Raw genomic sequence first — 19,630 nt, forward strand, 5'->3', positions numbered from 1 at the left:
TGCTCTTCACATACCAGGTTCTCAGAAATTCTTAGTAACTATTTCTTCCATGCTCACTTATATGTGCTTTATCTTGCAAACTAAAATAAGGGGCACCTGGGTGGCTCAGTGGGTTAAAGCCTCTGCCTTCGGCTCAGATCGTGATCCTGGGGTCGTGGAATTGAGCCCTGCATCCGGCTCTCTGCTCAGCAGGGAGCCTGCTTCCCCCCTCTCTGCCTGCCTCTCTGCCTACTTGTGACCTCTGTCTGTCAAATAAATCTTTTAAAAAATTTATAAAAAAAAATAAAATAAGACATACTGAGTGTAGGTCTAACCTCTGTTTACAGAGTATCCCCTGTAGGTCCAATAGGAATTGTAGACTTAGAAATGTAGTAGGTTCTTAATACAATATATATTCAGTTTGATATAATTCAATAAAGAGCCTTTGGCTCACAGAGCTGTAATGTCCAGGCAGGTGAGCATCAGCCTGAGGAGGCAGGCAGGAGACGCCGAGGGGAGTTGGCATCGTGTCTGGCTCTCCCCCTCGAGGCCTGCTCTGTCTCAGCCATGAAGCTCTACCAGCCTCTCAGTTCCTCCCTCATGATTGTCTGCTTTCTGTCTTAAGTAGCCAGTGGGAAAGTGAGTTACTGGACAAGGCCCGCTGGGTCCCTTCTTTGACTTGGAAGATGAGATTTGGGCAGTAGCTTTTCATTTGTCTCAGTCTGCCTATCTATCTGTGCAATGGGCCGAGGCCCTGAGAATTCAGAGGTGAACAAACAGCCTCCGGTTGTGAGGTTAGGTGCATAGACTGTAACTCAGTGTGATTAAGCAAAAGCAGTGCCTGTAGGCAGGGAGGGAGTGGTGGGTCTGTGTCTCTCCGTCTCTAGGCACCGCTGGTGTGCACATCTGTGCAGCGTACACAGATGCAAGTGTGTGCTCTTGGTTCCTTCTGGTAGGAACTCTATGGACTTTCACTGAACTTGCAGAATCAGGGGGCTGCACACTTGTCCCATGGGGGATAAAGAGAAAGTCATTTAGAAATGTTAAGCTGGGGGGCGCCTGGGTGGCTCGGTGGGTTAAAGCCTCTGCCTTCCGCTCAGGTCATGATCCCAGGGTCCTGGGGTCGAGCCCCGCATCGGGCTCTCTGCTCTGTGGATAAGCCTGCTTCCTCCTCTCTGTCTCTGCCTGCCTCTCTGCCTACTTGTGATATCTCTCTCTGTCAAATAAGTAAATAATTTAAAAAAAAAAAAAAAAAAAAGAAAGAAAAAGAAATGTTAAGCTGGGGTCCCTAATTCACATCCTGGTTCCAAGCTTATAAATTGACATTATTTAAATATGTCATCATCTTGGCCTACGGATTTTCCCCAATAGCATCAATATAACCACATAGACATGCTTAACTAAAAGAAACCAAAAATGTGCCTGTATTTCTGAGCTTCTCAGGAAGGCCACCCTCACTGTGACCGTCGGCCCCGCAAACAGGAGCTGAGGACTGACCTGTGTGTATGTTTGTGCAGGTCGTAACAGTGGGGCCTGGGATGCGAAGTCACCTTCTCCTGCTGCGCCATCCCCGCTGCCCAGGGCTGGGTGAGTACTGGCTGTGCAGGGTCAGCCCTGTGAGGTGTGAGTGGGTGGTCCCCACTCCTGTCGTGGGCAGGCCGGCCTGCCTGGAATCCACCAACGGGTCCTGCCTGAAAACCTGGGCGGGCAGCGGGTGCTTTTCCACTATTTCCACCCAGAAGAACACACCTGCCCAAGCTCAGATACGCTTGCACCTCGTGCCACAGCAGGTGTGTTCCTAAAGAGTGTGGAAAGGAAGGCCTGCTGTCCTGTTCTCCTCCACCACCACCCTGGCTTAAGGTGGACGAGGGGGTCCCCTGCTGAAATGAAGACTAGCAGTCTTTCCTCCCCTAAATTGTTAGTTAAATCTTGAGTTCCGTCGTGCAGAAGCTCCAGCACTTGAATAATTTTGAGACCCACAAGCAGGTTTCATCTTTACTTTCTCCTCCTCCACTTCTCTTTCAAGTAGTTAATGATCTGTAAACAAACACACATACACCCACAACATGCACCCGATGGTTTGATCCAAGCCACACAGCCAAGCTTCCTTCCCAAGGTGAAATAAGAGAACTGTTCTTTCTTATTGAATTTAAAAGAGCTTTGTAAACTGTTAGGCGAGGCAGTAAGTTAATATCACAAACAGTGACCCATAGTTTTATATGGATTCAATAGGATATTTTAAAAGCCCACTTAAATATGTGCAAAGCCGGCCTGCATAATTATTATCTTAATTCTACTTCTGCATAAAGCAAAGACATTTTTGAAAGATTTATTGATTTATTTTAGAGAGAGAGTGTGTGTCATGGGGAGGGACAGAGAAAGAGAGAAACTTAAGCAGACTCCGCACTGGGCTTGGAGCCCGAGGCAGGGCTTGATCTCACAACCCTGAGATCACGACCAAGATCACAACTCTGAGATCACGACCTGAGCCAAAAGCAAAAGTTGGACGCTTAGCCAGCTAAGCCATCCAGGCAGCCCAAAGCAAAGACATTCTTAAGTTCAAGGGTTTATTAACCAAAAGTTCTTGTTGGCTCAGTTTTATCACTTTGGGCAAGTTACTTAATCTCTCTGAGCCTCAATTCCCTAATCTCTGAAACGTAACAATTAATATCTATTTTTAGAGGCCACTGTGAGGTTTAAATAACAGATGAAAAACCTAACCCAGTGCCAGGCACTTCGGAATTATTAGTGTTCTTACCCCAGTCTTCCAGCTCTCAGCCAAAAACAAAGCAAGTGAGAGAGAAGGTGAGAGAGTCTTTAAAAAAAATACAGAGGAGAAAGCATACACCATTAAAATATTAGATTACAGTCTCTATCGGAACCAAGACAAACCAGAACTTAGCTCAGAAAACCCCTTCAGGACCACAGATCCCAGTGGTTTTCACACTTGAGTTGGCCTTGGATTTTTCTGTTCGGGATGAAACCCTGGGCAGATGTCTAGTAGAGAACAGTCACTTGAGGCAGGGCAACAGTTGGCAGGAAGGGTGCTGGGGACAGCCTCCCCTGCGGGCCGTCCTCCTGTCTCCACCTGTGGCCCAGGCATTAGCCCAAGGGTCCTGCTGGAGACTGGGATGGCTCTGCATACGCCGCCTCGGAAAATACTGATGCTAGTCTTCATCTTATAGACAAGGAAACTTAAAGCTCCAACAAGCTTCCTAGGTGAAAGAGGCCTGAGGTCAGAGTAATCAGGAGCAGCACTGGAAGAAGAATTCAGTTTTCTGGCCCCCCGACAGCTCTCCCTCCTGTTTACCCCAGTTAACTCTCTGCCTTCTGCCAGTGGACTCTATCTGCAGCTAGGAGGATCATGGCTAGATCCTGTCCCCCCGCCCCCCACCCCCCCGCCCTTCAAGGACAGTCTTCCAACACACTTGTACCACGTTCATGACACTAGTTTAAATTCAAGAGTAAAATGGTATGTAGTCAGCTCCGCTTCATCTCTATTATGTTTTAACAAAGCCCATCTTTTTATCCCCCCAGGAAAAAACCAGCTACACCACTGAAGACAGTAAGTTCATTTTGCATTTAAATGTGTTTTATATTTCCTGCAATGCTGATGCTTATTCCCTTATTTAAAGTTGACAATGCTTCCAGCTAAGGTGAACACAGCAATTTTAGCAACTGAAGTTGCCGCCCAGACAGTCTGAGAGAAATTCTGCATTCTTGGTTAGCCGGGGAAGGTGCTGCATGGGGAGGCGCTCATCCTCACTTGACCCAATGTGGCTTCGCGGAGTGTGAGCCGCAGATCCAAGGTGGAAGCCAGGCTCCCTGCCTCCCTTGACATCTGCCTTCCCTGCTTTCCATCTGCTGGCCTGGGAGCTAACGGTGCCTGCCTGCTTTCCATCTGCTGGCCTGGGAGCTAATGGTGTATCAGGCGCACATAGGCCTGCTAAACTCGGATTCTGGCTGGAGTGCAGGGAATCTGGGCCAGCCCACTGTTTGAGGAAGCCCACCTTGACCTAGTACCGACCCCCAGCCTGATATCTACAGTCACTTAGCAAGCACCGAGGGGTAGCCTGAAGACCAAAGTGCAAGACCAACGGGCCAGCAGCTCCACGGCGGGCCACAGTTTCCATCAACCCTGTTGACGGAGCAGGGAAGTTCCTATACCAGGATGACACTGATCCTTCCATGACCTACTTCTAGTCCACTCTCACCTAATGCAAAGGTCGGGCTGAGAACTGTGTGGGTTTTGTTGTTGTTGTTGTTGTGATTGAAAGAATAGCTATGCATCAAAGAAATGTCCTCCTAAATATTCATCTTATTAATAGTGCTTTGACATTCATTTCCACTTCCCACTTGTATGGAATATCCTTGTCTTTTTTTTTTTTTTTTAATAGATTCCAGTTGCCTCTCCACAGAATGTCTCAAGTGTTTGTGAAGGTAAATCTGTATTACCCTGAAGGATGAGTATGTTCTCTTAAAGTTATTTGTATTAAGGATTTGTGTGTAAGTGTATTTGTAAATTGTTTTCACTATTCATAAGGCAATTGTATGTATGAAACTCAGTTTTCTAAACAAAATGGCCTTTACTTTGCAATGAGTAGTAAGAACATGAGCTTTCAGCCCAGTGTCTGTGGGGCAAAGCTATAGTCTACATGCCCAAACCTGCCTGTTTGTAGATGTACAACTTTCCAGAAATAGTGCTGTGGCCATAAACACGAAGCCTTATTCAGAGCTATATACATATCTTAAAACTAATAGCTTAGTTAAGGTAATAAAATTTTTAAAAATTTATTTGAAGAAGTTCTTTTGCTAAGTTTTTAAAAATAATGATTACTGAATTCAAATATATGTTTTAGTACACCTTCAAATGTTTTCCTTTGTCCTATCATAGCCTAAAAATCTTATATATACTTTTAATTAGAATTTTCCCATATTAAAAAAAAAACTTGTATTTGAAAAATACTCGAGGGGAAGAAAAAACAGAAAGAAGTAAGAATTATCCATATTTTCAACACTTAAAACACTATATAGAAGTGTGAGTCCTGAACCCATCTAATTCACAACTGAAACTAACCGGTGTTAAAGCTAAGTGAGAGTTCCCCCATTTCCTGAGTTCACGTGGCACATCTCCATAAGATGTCCTAGTTTCTCTGGTGATGGATGGCAGACATCTCCTGAATGTGTCCTACAACTCGCCTGTCTGCTTTAACTGCTCCACTTGGGGAGTTTTTTACATGTTTCCCCCATCTTTTTTCCCCCAGGATATTTCTAAGGTATCCCCCCGCTTTCTGCTGTCTTCCTTCCTTTCTTCTGCCTGTCCTTTGAGGCTTCTGCCTTGCTGTCCTTCCATTCCTTAGAGTGTCCCATGCCTGCTGAGCGTGGAGCTCAAGTAATAGTGGAGTCTTAGGGTGAGCGTCTGTAGGAAGTAAGCTCCACCCTGGGCAGACTCTATTGGCTTCGGAGGCCTTTGAAAACCAGCAGGGAAATGAGCTCCTGGCATGTCGGGTGTCCTTGTTGCCAAAGGGCTCCTAGGGCACGAGCTTGGCATGCCATCTGTTTTGTGACTTGTTTCAAGAACAGAGGCAACCATCATCCAAACCCAGTGTAGGTAAGCAGGCTCTTCTCACCCAGGAGGGAGGGAAGGAGAGAAGGATGGAAGGACGGATGGACAGAAGGAAGGAAGGGAGGAAGAAGCCTCCAGGACTGGAGAAGCAAAGCTGGGTGATCAAATCTCAGCAGGCTGTGGGAACCAATGTGTTTACCGTTTCTCCTTCTGAAATTACCAAGCTGTAAAGTCATGAACAAAAAATCTCACATGGCTCCTCAAAGTAACTTGCCATAAACTTCAAACATCCTTCAGGGATGCAAGACTTCTGAATATCACTGCATTACAAGAAACCCCGAAGTCTATCTTACCATTTCTTTGAATCTTTGAATTCATAGTACATTTATTCCTTTTGGGTTTCTGTAATGGAAGTCTGTAATTTTTCAAAATGAGTAGATTATTTGCAAACTCTGATATTTTGCCACTTAATTGTAAAAATTGCTGGCATGTTGTAACACCTATGGGGGGGTGGACATCGGCATGGTTTGAACTGGCTTGTCTTTGGCCACTGCCTATACTCACACACTTAAAGGTCCGCCCCATAGGCTCAGACCCATGGATATTGCCAGAGAAGGGGAAGGTGTGTTTGTAACACTGCTGGGTAAAAGTCCTCATCCTAATCATGCAGACCCATCACCAGATAGACAGGTGCATAAACAGAAGGTGTCCTGGTAAAAGACATGTTCATGGGAAGACAGCAGACCAAATCCGGTTCTTCTCAGTTGATGTTGCTGGGTTTGGACATGGAGATAAACATTTCAATCTAGCCTAATATGAGCATCTTCTTAATGCAGAAAGGCCTATACCTGCTGAACGCCATCGAACATCTAGTCACAGACAAGAAAATATGCAGTCATCAGTGTTTCCTCCTCCTCAGAAGTAAGAATCCTTTCCTTTAAAAATAAGCTTCCCTAACACCTGTATTGTCACACTGCATAGTGACGTTGGCTTGTGGGGCTTGGTAAAGATCTGACATTTCACTGCATTGCAATTGCATACTTTAAATTTTAACTTAATTTACATTCAATTAATTAACATATAGTATATTATTAGTATCAGTATTATTAGTATCAGAGGTCAGTGACTCATCAGTTGTGTATATACCCAGTGCTCATTAAATTTTAAAAAGTGTCAAATAGGGAAAAAACTTTAAAGGAACTACTTAGACACTTTAAAAGAACTGCTTAGACCTAATATTTGAGTTAATTATTGGCCTTAACTAGAATCCAGCAGTTTAATCAAGTCTCTTCCTTTTATAAAACCAAAGGGGACAGTTTTACTTACTTTGAAGGTTTTGATGCCATTTCATATCTTTAGATGTTTTACTGGTCATTTATGTTGACTCCTTTGTGGTGCCTCTACTCCAAACATCTTCAATGCAAGCAAAGCGTCATGCTTATTCATCTTGTGCTTTGCCCTTTAGCTAATCTGAAATTCTTCCTTTCAGACAAATCCATCACAAACCCGTACCCCTGCCAAGTAAGTACAGTGAAGCCACGGAAAGCACTATTGGGTGGTGGGTAAGGCTGGATCCACGTGTCTGAGCAGCATGTCCAGCTGGAGGACGCTCGTTCCTCTCTGGTTTGTTTCCTCTTCTGGTAAATGGAGCCAGGAATATTGATGTCATGGTTATTTTCAAAAGTAAATAAATTTGAGATAATTTTTACTTTCTCCTTTTTTAGTATTGATTGAATATTTCACCAATCATTCTGGTCATCTTTAACATTTAATTTTTTAATAAAAGCAATACAGCTGTTTTCAAAATAAGAAGATTAAGTACCTGGTACAGTGCTTTGAATATAGAAGGTCTTCAGTAAATGATAGCTATTTAGATCAGTGCTCAAGTCATGCTAAGGGGTCTGCACGTCCTACACATCGGGGCCTTCCTTACCCGCTGGCTGACTCCATCCCTTTTTCTCTACTTTTCCCTCCATAGTTCAAACACAGTGACCCCCCCTGTGTATCCCTCAGACATTCTAGGCCCTTGCATGTTGCTATTCCTCTGACCTGGAACATTCTTTCCTGAGATAGCCAAATACCTCCTCCTTCCCTTCCTGCAGATTTTACCCAAGTGTCACATCAGAGGCCTTCCTCACTGAGCAATTTAAACATATTGCTTGTCCAAGGCTAGTCCCCAGTCCCTTCCCTGCTTATTTTTCTCCAGTACTTACTACTCTGTAATATTGTATATATATTTACTTAGGTCTTTATTGTCTATTTCACTCCATTAAAATTTAAACTCCAGGAGTGCAGGGCATTTTGCTGTTTTGTTTGACTGTGACTGCTATATATCTGTCCCTAGTGTTTTGATCTATGGCAGGCATGAAATGATGAATGAATGAATGAATGAATGAATAAATGCCATTAAGTATTTTCTCTATTTCATGTGGCTCCACTTACAGACTCTAAACTCCTTGAGGAAGTTTATGCCATAAGGCAGCAGTTCTCAAATGTTTTGGTCTCAGGACCATGTTCACACTCTTAAAATCATTGCAGACCCAAAGAACTTTGGTTCACTTGTTTCTATTAATACTTAATGTATTAATTAAAAGCAGGCAATTAAAACATATTTATTAATCAATTTTTAATTAAAACCTTTATTTTTTCATTTAAAAATATTGAACTCATTACATGTTAACATAACTAATGTATTTTTTATGCAAATGACTGTATTTTCCAAACAAAAGCACTTTATTGGGAAGAGTGGCCTTGTCTTACATTTTTTAAAATCTCTTTAATATCCAGAGTAACAGAGATGGATGGATTCTCTCATATCTGTTTCTGTATTCAAGCTGTTGCAATGTCTTCATGGCTGAAATATAGGAAGAAAATGGGGCTTCACAGAGATATGGATTTGGAAAAGACCTCACAACCTCCATGGAAGAATCCCAGGGGTTCTGGGGGCCCCAGACCATGCTTTGAGAACCACTGCTATTAGGGATTTTTTGGGTGTTTGTGTGATTTTTCAGTGCACGTGTCCCTTGCAGCACCAAGCACAGTGTTCAAGTATAGGCACACCAACTGCTCAAGATACAGTGAAGACCCACTGATTTTTCAAATCCCTTACAGGGTTTCCAGAAGGCGGAAGCTCAACTGTGGATGGCCTACTTTCCTCTAACCCCCATTTGTCAGAACAGGTATGAATGAACTCTTATTGTTACCATTAAACTGCAGGAAAGGGAGTATCTTCTGATACCTTCTGATGAGCAATTTGGGGTGAAGCTTGAAGACAGACTATGTTTTAAGTCAGCTTGCGAGTTGTCATTCGCTGATGGGTACAGAATGCATTTTGCTTTCAGGGATTAAACCCCTGCACCATATATTCCAATTTGTATTCTGGATGCCCTAAGAACAGTTTGTGCTTTTTCAAAACTAGCAAAGAAGTGTGTTGTTTTTATTGTTCTTCCGTGCACATAGATTCTATTTAAACTGTGTAATTTTCTCAGAATAGATCTGTGGAGGCATATGATATTAAAACACATAAAGCAGCACAGTTTTTAAAAAGACAGAGAAAGAACTCTGGGTGCCCTTGGGCAAGTCTCTCTAAGCTTTCTCAACTATCTAAAGGGTAAGTATATGTATCCTTCTTGCCTTCAGAGTAGTTAAAAGAATCCAATAAGGTATATTTGATGAAAACGCTTCAGAAATTAGGAAGCACTCCACAAAGCAGCAGCAGTAAGATCATGACAGACAGGGAGCTTATTGCTTATTTAGGAGAAAGATGTAAATGGCTCAGGAATCTAGAGGATTGATTGATTGATTGATTGATAACAATGCTCAAGTACTAAGGTTAGCAGCTAAGGCCAGATGAGAAAAAAGTCAATTATATAATCCTGTGGTTGATCAAAGGAAGCAGAAAACTCATTTTCAAATTGCTGGTCCAAATATAGTTAGGTCTGTCTTGGTAATGCAAAATGGGACTTTGTTTTCAGTGCACAGAGGGTACCATGTTATTGAAGGCACATCTCAGGCTTAGCAATGCCCTCCATTTTGCAGGAAGCGGATATTCACTGCAAGCCATGGTACGCTGGTGCCTGCGATCGGAAATCTGCAGAAGAGGCTTTATACAGATCAAACAAGGTTTGACCATTTTTAAGTCCCATATTCTGCTCTCAGCCTGTAATAGGCACAGCTGTCATCCCAATAATTTGCTGACTAAAGAATTGCAACCATTGTGGATGCAGGGATTTTTGAAATTTACTTATTCAATAGCAATTTCTATCCTCTGCTCTCTCTCAAGCATCTCCCTCTTTGTTCTTCAGTCTCATTTCTACTTGTCATTTCTTCGCCAGGATCCATAGGCTCCACTGTTCTCCACTGTTCTCCAATCAGTGGGAGAAGAAGGCTCCCCGGGGAGCTCTCTGTAAAGCTTGGTGCTACATGAGATCCATTCAGGAGTGAGAAGTAACAGGCTATTTTGGATCAATGCATGGGTTAAAAGTTCAAGGTCAAGATGGCAAAAAGTACCTGGAAGTAAATTTTTGGAGAGGCCAAGCCCAATCATGTAGGAACACTAGGAGCAGTTTGGAAAAGTCAAAGTTAAAATGCCATCTCTCTTTCTTTCTCTTTCCTCCTTCCATTTTTCTTTACTTGCACCCTCCTTTGTCAGAATATATAACATTTACATCCTGGTTTTTGCTACCTTTGCTTTAGTCCTAGCTCTGCAATTACATATGTTAAATGCTTTCCCATCAATCCCTTTGCTAGCTTCCCCAGTTAACTTATTTAGTTTTGACAAAGCTCACCTTATAATAGATTCTAAGGAAGGACTATATTTACATTATTCCCTGAGTTCTTGCACATTCAAAGCTGTTCATAATCTGATAACCTAGAGGATATCTTGGCTGGTTATAAAATCCTTGAGTTTTTAAAAGTGTTGTCCACTAGATTGCCTTGTTTTATAGGATACTTTTGAAAAGTCTGATGCAAATGTTATTTTTTTGACCTTATGTATAATTTCATATTTTAATCAGAAGGCTCTTTTGTTTTTAAAGTCTATTCATTTTCCAGAATGTGTCCCTGACTTTACTTTCAAGTCAGGGATGGAAAGTAGATGGAACCCCTTTCAATATGTAGACTTAAGTTTTCTCTTATTTCCAGAATATTTTCTTAAATTCCAGTCTTAAAAAATAATTCTGGGGCATCTGGGTGGCTCAGAGGATTAAGCCTCTGCCTTCAGCTCAGGTCATGGTCTCAGGGTGCTGGGATCGAGAACTGTGTCAGACTCTGGGCTCAGCAGGGAACACGTTTCCCCCTCTCTCTCTGCCTGGCTCTCTGCCTACTCGTGATCTCTCTGTGTGTGTCAAATAAAGAAATAAAAAAAAAATTTTTTAAAGTAATTCTGTTCTATTATTTTATTTTTCTTCCCTAAGGACTTAAATTACATGCATTTTGGGCCTTTTTTGTCTTTCTTTCATTCCAACCACTCTGACTTAATTGTATTTTTTTAAAAATTTCCTCTTTTTCCCTCCTGTCTGGGTTGCTTCCATGCCTTGCTTCAGTCATTTATCATATCTTCATTTAAAGATATTGTCCCTTGGGCATCTTGTAATTTCTTCATTTCGGATAGGTTTGCCTTTCTCTTCAATTTCCTTCCTGAGTTTGATGAACTTTTGTTGCATTTCTTCTTTCTGCTTTTTGTCCATTTTTTGTTCATATTTGGATTTATGGTTCTAGAACATTTAATTTATTTTTTAAGTTTTTAAATTCATTTACTCATTTTAAGTAATCTCTACACCCAACATGAGTCTCAAACTCATGACCCCAAGATCAAGAGTCACATGCTCTTCTGACTGAGCCAGCTAGGCACCTCTAGAATATTTTATAAACTATTTATTTAAATTGGTATATTAGGGGCGCCTGGGTGGCTCAGTGGGTTAAGCCGCTGCCTTCGGCTCAGGTCATGATCTCAGGGTCCTGGGATCGAGTCCCGCATCAGGCTCTCTGCTCGGCAGGGAGTCTGCTTCCTCCTCTCTCTCTCTCTGCCTGCCTCTCTGCCTACTTGTGATCTCTCTCTGTCAAATAAATAAATAAAATCTTTATAAAAAATAAATAAATAAATAAATAAATAAATAAATAAATTGGTATATTATATTACAGGGTTTTTTTCGGATTCGATGTAAGTTTTAGGGAAGAGAATTTTTACCAGCTGAAATGTTTTGATTTCCAATTTCAGCTTTCTTCTCATAGTACTTTTGAATGGAATTTGTTTCATTTCGATAATGTATTTTTTTTATTCATAGATTACTTGTAGACATGGTTCCTAGTTCAAGAATGCTCTCTATATTTAATCTTACTGTGTCCCTTCACACATTTCTAAATATATTAACATAGCATCTTATTTCATGCATCAAAAAGTGAGAATTTACTTCACTCAGGATTTTCTAAAAGTGTATATTTTACTGAAGTATTTTCTTTGAAAATAATAAACTGTAATCTATAATAAAAATCACATAGCTCAGTAATTACCTTTTGAATATAATATAGGTATAAACTAATTTATAACCTGTGAAAACCTAAGTAAAACTCACCATAATTGTGTTTTTCTTTTAATAAACAGGATGGATCATTTCTTATTCGGAAGAGCTCTGGCCATGATTCCAAACAGCCATATACACTAGTTGTATTCTTTAATAAGCGAGTATATAATATCCCTGTGCGGTTTATTGAAGCAACAAAGCAGTATGCTTTGGGCAGAAAGAAAAATGGTGAAGAGGTCAGTAACTTCTCTTTTAATCCAACTCTGTAACTATGTATTGAGCACAATAGTATCATAGCATATTTAGGTACTAGAGATGAGGAGAAATGATACAAGAGTATTTCATACAAGGCATGCATACATGTCATGAAAAGAAAAGAGTACAAGATAAAATACTGTGTTCAGGCAGCATATTCTATGAAAAAATAGAAAGGAAGAAAGACTTGTATGACATAAAGGCTGTGTCTTAGTGCCTTTATCCTGACTCAGTGCAGTCTGATTTGGCATTTGGGTTCAGCGAAACATAGAAATCAAAGTTGAAGTGTCAAGTAGAATCACTGTCAGTGTCTAGAGCTCCTAAGTCAAGAACTGGGATCTCAACTCAAGTACCAATAGATGATCAGGGAAGGATCAGAGGAGGTGCAGAAACTTTTGTTGAAATATTAGACTATAGCCCTTGGACCAGAACGAGCTTTTGGGCCTATACCAAGAGAAAAGCATCAGAGAAGGTCTTGAATACTAACCACATATGAAATCCAACTCCTCTTTAATCTGGACCAAAATCAATACTTAACATATCTCTGTTTAACCAGCTTTTTTAATATAAGAAAGCCCTGAAATATGGGCTGGAACAATCCATAAGTGGTCAGAAAGGGACTGAAACTTGTTCTGGCCTTGAAAGATAGACTGAGTTTGAATAGGTAGAATGAAAATTAAAGATGAGAATGAGAAAAGTGGAAAGAGAAATCTAAGCAGAGAAAACAGCATTTAAAAAATTCAAGTTAATATTTATTTTCAGTACTCTTTCAAAAAGAACTACACTTATTCCAAACCCAGCACTTGTTAGAAAGCATTTGAATTATTACAGAGTATTGTAATTGCTGGTGTTTGTCTTGTCCACTAGATGAGATCAGGAACTAGACTAGGTATTGCTCATCTCTGTATTTCCAGAAGCATAGCAGAAGGGCTGCCTTCAGTGGCTACTTGGTTAGTTCTTATTAAGTGAAGGAATTTATTTGTTTGAGTGATTACAGGCAGGAGAATTGCATTTGTAAAACAAACTGGTAAGGTCTCTGTCAATGAGTGTATTTTCCATTTTGCTTTTTTAAATTGTGGTTTTAAAAAATCTCATATCTTAAAACTTACCATATTAACCATTTTAAGTGTATAGTTTAGTATTTAAACTATACCTTAATTTTTTTTTTTTACAACACTGTAAAACAGATCTCCATAACTTTTCATCCTCCATATCTGAAATTCTATGCTCATTGAAAACAGCTCCCTGGGGCACCTGAATGGCTCAGTGGGTTAAGCCGCTGCCTTCGGCTCAGGTCATGATCTCAGGGTCCTGGGATCGAGTCCTGCGTTGGGCTCTCTGCTCAGCAGGGAGTCTGCTTCTCTCTCTCTCTCTTTCTCTCCCTCTCTCTGCCTGCCTCTCTGTCTACTTGTGATCTCTCTGTCAAATAAATAAATAAATAAATCTTTGAAAAAAAAAAGAAAAGAAAAGAAAACAGCTCCCTTTTTCTACTCTCTCCCAGTCCCTGGCAATCACCATTTTACTTTCTATTTCTATGAATTTGACTACTTTAGATATCTCATATAAATGGCATCATACCATGCTTGTCCTTTTGTGACTGGCTTATTCCCTGCAGCATTATATCCTCAAGGCTTATCCATATTGTGTAGTATGTGACAGGATTTCTTTCCTTTTTGAGGCTTCATAGCATTGCATTGTACTGTACACCACATTCTGTCGATAGATATTTGGCTATTGTTGATGACTATTGTAAATAGTGCTGCTCTGCTCACAGGTGTGAAAATGTTCTTTTGAGACCCTTGCTTTCAGTTCTTCTGGGTATATATCCAGAAGTGGGATTGTTAGATCATATGATAGTTCTATCTTAAAATTTTGAGGAACTGCCATATTGTTTTCCATAATGATTGCCTCATTTTACAATCCTACCAACAGTGCACAAGGGTTCCAACTCTTCCACATGCCCACCAACACTTGTTATTTTCTGGGATTTTTAAATAGCAGCTAACCGAATCGGTAAAAGGAGATATTTCATTGTAGTTTTGATTTGCATTTCTCTGATGATTAGTGATTTTGACCATCTTTTCAAATGTTTGTTGGCATTTGTATATCATCTCTGGAGAAATGTCTGTTTGACTCCTTGGCCCATTTTTACATTGGGTTATTTGATCTTTTGGTTTTGTGTTGTAGGAGTTCTTTATATATTCTAGATACTAATCCTAATTCTGGATAGATGATTTGCAAATGTTTTCCCCCATTCCATGGACTGACTTTTCATTCTATTCATTGTGACATTGATGAACAGAGGTTTTTAAATTTAATGTAGTACAATTTATCTGTCTTTGTTTTTGTTGCCTGTGCTTTTGGTGTCATACCCAAGGAATCATTGCCAGATACAATCTCATAAAGATTTTCCCCTGTTTTCTTCTAGGAGTTTTAGAGTTTGGGGTTTTATTTTGCTTTTAATAAAGTCTAAGATAATTAGAAAATGCAAAACTCTTGAATCTGAAAACACAAAACATGGATCAAGACTAAACTTGGGTTTTAAAATATAGATTGCATTATCATTTAACACCAGTTAAACTTGAACAGAACTGTCTCCTTTCCCATGCTCACAAAAGCCTTCATTCTCACTGAAACCTTCATCTGACAAATCTTTTAAATAAATGCTCTTCAGTAGTAGTCAGTGTAATAGATAGTGGTGATCTTTGTAGGACAGAGTTACTTTGGATGGATGGTTTCATCCTAAGCTTCCCCAGGAAGGGGTCCAGTACTTCTAGAAGAAGCTTAAGGGTGGGAGAAGGAGCTGTCTATTTAGAAGTTCTGAAATTCTCATAAATTTTGAGCTGCCATAGGGATTCTGGACTCTTTTGTCCTGCTAAGGAAACTCTGGTAAAAAGAGATTCCTCTTGGCCTAAAGAGTCTTCATCCCTACCATCGGATGAATAGAACAGAACTTCACCCTACTTCCTACATATCCAGCCTATAGATACCAAAACAGTTATTATAATGGTATCTGGAAGTACAGACAGAATCCATTAAAACTTTTACTTATCTATAATAAAAAGGTTATTTTTTCCATACAGTGAATATCTGAATGGAAAATGAAAGCTCGGGTTACATGATATCAAAATGTTGATATTATGAAAAGTCTGTTTGCCTGTATTTGTGTTTGGGTGTATATGGGTAGAAAAAGAAACCAATTGATTAACTGTTGAACTATTTTATGCAGTTGTTTTGGCATTATGTAGATATGATATTAAGGAATTTTATAGCTTTGATATCTCTTTATTTTATGGACCATAAGATTTTGAGTTATCACGAACAGGTTGTTTTTCTGTCCATATGAATATCTCAAATACAATGAATTACTGTAGACTTAAAAAAAAAAAAGCACTAAGGAAACTACAACTGTGCTCAATTCCACATTAAATATGCCTCAACTCTGCTTCCTGCTTCACATATTTCAACTCAACTCAACTCAACTCCCTGTTCAAACATTTCAATCTGCAAACACTCCAACAAAAAAAATACAAATACTCAAAAATATCCAGGAACTGGAATGACAGAATAAGATGTTTGTTTGTGTAAGTATAGCAACTCTCTACTGTGTTTCCTGGGTTCTGAAAGCACTTTTTTGCTTGGAATCCACTTCAAAGAGGCCATGGTATTTCATTTCCTAGTTCTTCAATCCATCAATTTAACTTCCAACTGCATTCAGTTTAACAACATACTATTCCAAGCAAACAGGATGAATGTCTTTATGAATGTCATGAAAGAATTTCATTGGCAATTGCTAAAGGGCTGAATGATTGAAGAGCAAGTTCAGAAATAAAGAGTAAAGATACTTGAAGGTCCTTGTCTCTCAGCTCTCCTCCCTAACCTAATAATATTCAGGGAGTCAATTATCTAAAATACAACTGGTATTTCATTTGAAAAAGGTGACCAGTATTCTGAATACTTTATTTAGTATATAGATATTTGGAAGCTATCCAAATAATTAATTAAAAGGCTTAAAAAAACTTTTATTCTAAATATTTGTCTTTATATGAAAAATTAAAAGAATATATCAATTGTTGATAATTGCTAAATTTATGGCAGTCTTGCAAAACACTGCTTTTTAAAAAATGACTCTAAATGTATTTATTTAAGATTATGAGCTTATAGCACTTTCATATAATCAATGCATTTCATTTCCTTTCCTGTGTTATATTGTGTTATACTTATTTTCTCTTTCATTTAAAATTTTGAAAATTCTTCAAGAGAATATTTGTGATAACCTTAAATTAAAATCCATAAACAATAGGAATTAGCACACAGGAAAATAAATACATATGGTAAGAGCGCAGCATGGATTCCATTATTAATTAACTCTAAACTAATTAATAATTAGCTCTGGGAACTGGAGCAAAAATGAAAATATGAATTTATAAAGCTTTATTTATTCAAAAAGGAAAACAAAAACAAAACAAGTATCAATTAGTCTGGGAAATAACTTTTCTGACACTAAATTCTAGGATTAATTTATTACATCAGTTCTTGCATCTAAGACTTGTACAACATAAGAGATAATCTATGTTTTGTAAAAAACAGAGAAATTTAGTGTGTGACAGTTTTACACTTGTTACTGAATAAAAAGTCATTAAAATATTACATCATAACTCAATGGAGTAATTTTTCTAAGTGGTTACACTAATTGAGGCTGCCATTGTTTTTAATTTAGCTGAACATAAGCAAGGCCCGAGTTGGTCACCTCAAGGATTACAGCCTTTGTTAAATTAGACTATTTTGGGTAGAATGTCAGCTGAGACCTAGTAATGTTGACTAACTTGAGAAAGTGGGAGAAGATTGGAGGAGCAGAGCTTGAAGTTAACATAAGTTCCAGTGTTTAATTCATCTATGTTTTCTTGCTCTAGTACTTTGGAAGTGTTGCTGAAATTATCAAGAATCATCAACATAGCCCCCTGGTTCTTATCGACAATCAGAATAATACAAAAGATTCGACAAGACTGAAATATGCAGTTAAAGTTTCATAGATCTTTTTGAAAAGGGTCAACATCATTGCTTCAGACATTTTCCTTATTTCTGTTTTTGAGAAAAAGTCCCTAAACTTCTTATTTTGGATTCTGAATCATCCAGTGATAGTATAGAAGATGGAGGCAGCTTCTGAGGTGGTCATCCATTTCTTTATAAGAAGCTCACACGGACTTGTTCTATTGCCTGACCTGATGAACTGTGAATATTTGGTGAGATTGAGTTATCATGCTACTAATATTCTCCAAATAAACATCTTTATTTAAAAGAAATAGGTGTAAAGTCTTTTTAGTCATGTAAGAAAATAACACTCTATTTTCAAATATAAGAAAATCATATTCTTGAATTAAAACAAAGCTGCTGGAAATTTGGGCCAGCACAATTGTCACTTGTGTACTAATGTAATATCTACTGCCCATGCTTGACAATTATGTCTTGGTTGAAATTGTAATATGTAGAAAATAAAATATAGGTAATGTGCAATATTTATAAGTACTGATTAAGGGGGATGTCCATTTTGTGAGTGGGAAACTGCAACTAAGCTGTGGGAAATGTACATACCCAGCCATGGAAGATGTATATAGAGATGAACTTTCTAGAAGATCTTGTCCACAATTACTGTTGTTAGTTTTGCTTATTAAAAATGGTTCTACTCTCTTTGATCTGCATGTCTATTAAGTGGGTCCTTGATACAAGGTTCTAAGGGGGATGAGAGCAAAACTAGGGAAAAATCCCTCAGAACAAGAGCAGAAAAGCAGACATTGATGAACACTAAGGAATGAAAGACATACCATTATGAGCAGTCATATCCAAGGTCTTAGATCATCCTAGAAATGTAATATAGTTTGTCATATCAAAGCCTTTCATTCTACTCTGTACCTTAAACAGGCCCTTAAATGATAAATCAACTCATTAAGATAAATCAGATAATTAAGTGAAGAATATACTTGATTACAGAATAAGATAGCAAAATCTGAAAAGATTTCGAAAGGCTAGAAGGCAGTATTTCAGAGTAACGAACACACAGACCCACTTATAAAGATAATTGTATTTCTAGCCTCTAGAACTGAGAGACAATGAATTTCTGGGGGTTTTTTCCTTTTTTTTATTTTTATTTTTTTTATTTATTTGACAGACAGAGATCGTAAGTAGGTGGAGAGGCAGGCAGAGAGAGAGGAGGAAGCAGGCTCCCTGCTGAGCAGAGAGTCCGATGCGGGGCTCGATCCCAGGACCTGGGATCATGACCCAAGCCAAAGGCAGAGGCTTTAACCCACTGAGCCACCCAGGCGCCCCAATTTCTGGGGTTTTTTTAAAGCCATTCCATGTACGATACTTTGTTATGGTAGCCCTAGGAACATAGTACAATCCATATACATTTTTGACAGTGAAATCAAATACAAATGGGTTTTTGGAAATTTTGTATGGAAAGGTCTTTTTTTTTTTTCCTTTTAGGAAAACAATGGAATCATTTAAAATGTTAGATGACTCACAATTGAACGAAAACTGGGTTTATCTTTTGTAAAGTAAAGCATCCATTTGTAGTTAAAGTATGAGGTTTCTGTTTCAATTTTTCTCAGTGTTATAAGGAATTATTTTCTACTTGAAGAAATTCCCACTAATTCCTTCTGCTACCACAGTGATCCTGGCTCCATAATAACGTTTTTGCATTCATCCCCTCTCTCTGCTCCCAGGTAGCCTATTCCAACTAAGTGAAGGAGAATAGCCATGAGATAATACTAATCCAGATGACTGACATTCAGCTCTGCTAGGGTCAGTTTCTTGGAGCAGAGGCTGGGAGAATTTCTGGGAGATAAGCCAGTCTCTGTTGAGGGATCCACTTCTCCCCTAAGCTGGAGAAACACCCTATCCAAGACAGCAGTCTTTTCCTCCTTACCTGTTATAAGAGGATGACCCTACCTACTTCTCTAAAACCTTCCTAAGCTACTCTGTGAAACTAGAAAAGCTTTCAAAAGCTCTCAAAGGCCCTGTCCGTGATCCGCAGTGTTTGACCAGCAGGTGGTTTGGCATAGGAAGATGTTCAGGCGAGCTAGGTGGTAGAATAAATTCACTAGTCAAGGAGAAGTACATCACGTAGCAGCTCAAGGAATCTAACCACTACAGTTCCTGTTTTATGTTTAAAGGGTGTTCCAAACTCCATTGCAGCTGCAGTGGGAGGAGGAATGTTCCTTTGTTCAATTGACAACAGAGATGGGAAGAGGAGGCCAGTGGCCACCAGAAGCCTGAAGTGTGCTATGACGAGTCAGCCAAAGCAATGGTC

At 39.3% G+C, this 19,630-nt stretch overlaps 1 protein-coding gene across 12 annotated transcripts in view; it reads left to right on the forward strand.

Moving 5' to 3' along the window:
- BLNK (B cell linker) overlaps positions 1 to 19,630 on the forward strand; it is a 138,835-nt gene that overhangs the window by 104,739 nt on the left and 14,466 nt on the right. For 11 of the 12 annotated variants that reach the window (XM_059169323.1, XM_059169327.1, XM_059169330.1 and 8 more), the window contains 9 exons: positions 1,497 to 1,566; positions 3,517 to 3,544; positions 4,377 to 4,419; positions 6,382 to 6,466; positions 7,035 to 7,066; positions 8,657 to 8,724; positions 9,584 to 9,667; positions 12,147 to 12,302; positions 17,235 to 18,014. In XM_059169323.1, coding sequence (XP_059025306.1) covers positions 1,497 to 1,566; positions 3,517 to 3,544; positions 4,377 to 4,419; positions 6,382 to 6,466; positions 7,035 to 7,066; positions 8,657 to 8,724; positions 9,584 to 9,667; positions 12,147 to 12,302; positions 17,235 to 17,354 — 686 coding nt within the window. In that variant the 3' untranslated portion in view covers positions 17,355 to 18,014. Of the gene's footprint in view, positions 1 to 1,496; positions 1,567 to 3,516; positions 3,545 to 4,376; positions 4,420 to 6,381; positions 6,467 to 7,034; positions 7,067 to 8,656; positions 8,725 to 9,583; positions 9,668 to 12,146; positions 12,303 to 17,234; positions 18,015 to 19,630 lie in introns of those variants that run through there. The other variant, XM_059169325.1, reaches the window with a different exon arrangement.

Source organism: Mustela lutreola, chromosome 4 (assembly GCF_030435805.1).
Source record: "Mustela lutreola isolate mMusLut2 chromosome 4, mMusLut2.pri, whole genome shotgun sequence".
Taxonomy (NCBI): domain Eukaryota; kingdom Metazoa; phylum Chordata; class Mammalia; order Carnivora; family Mustelidae; genus Mustela; species Mustela lutreola.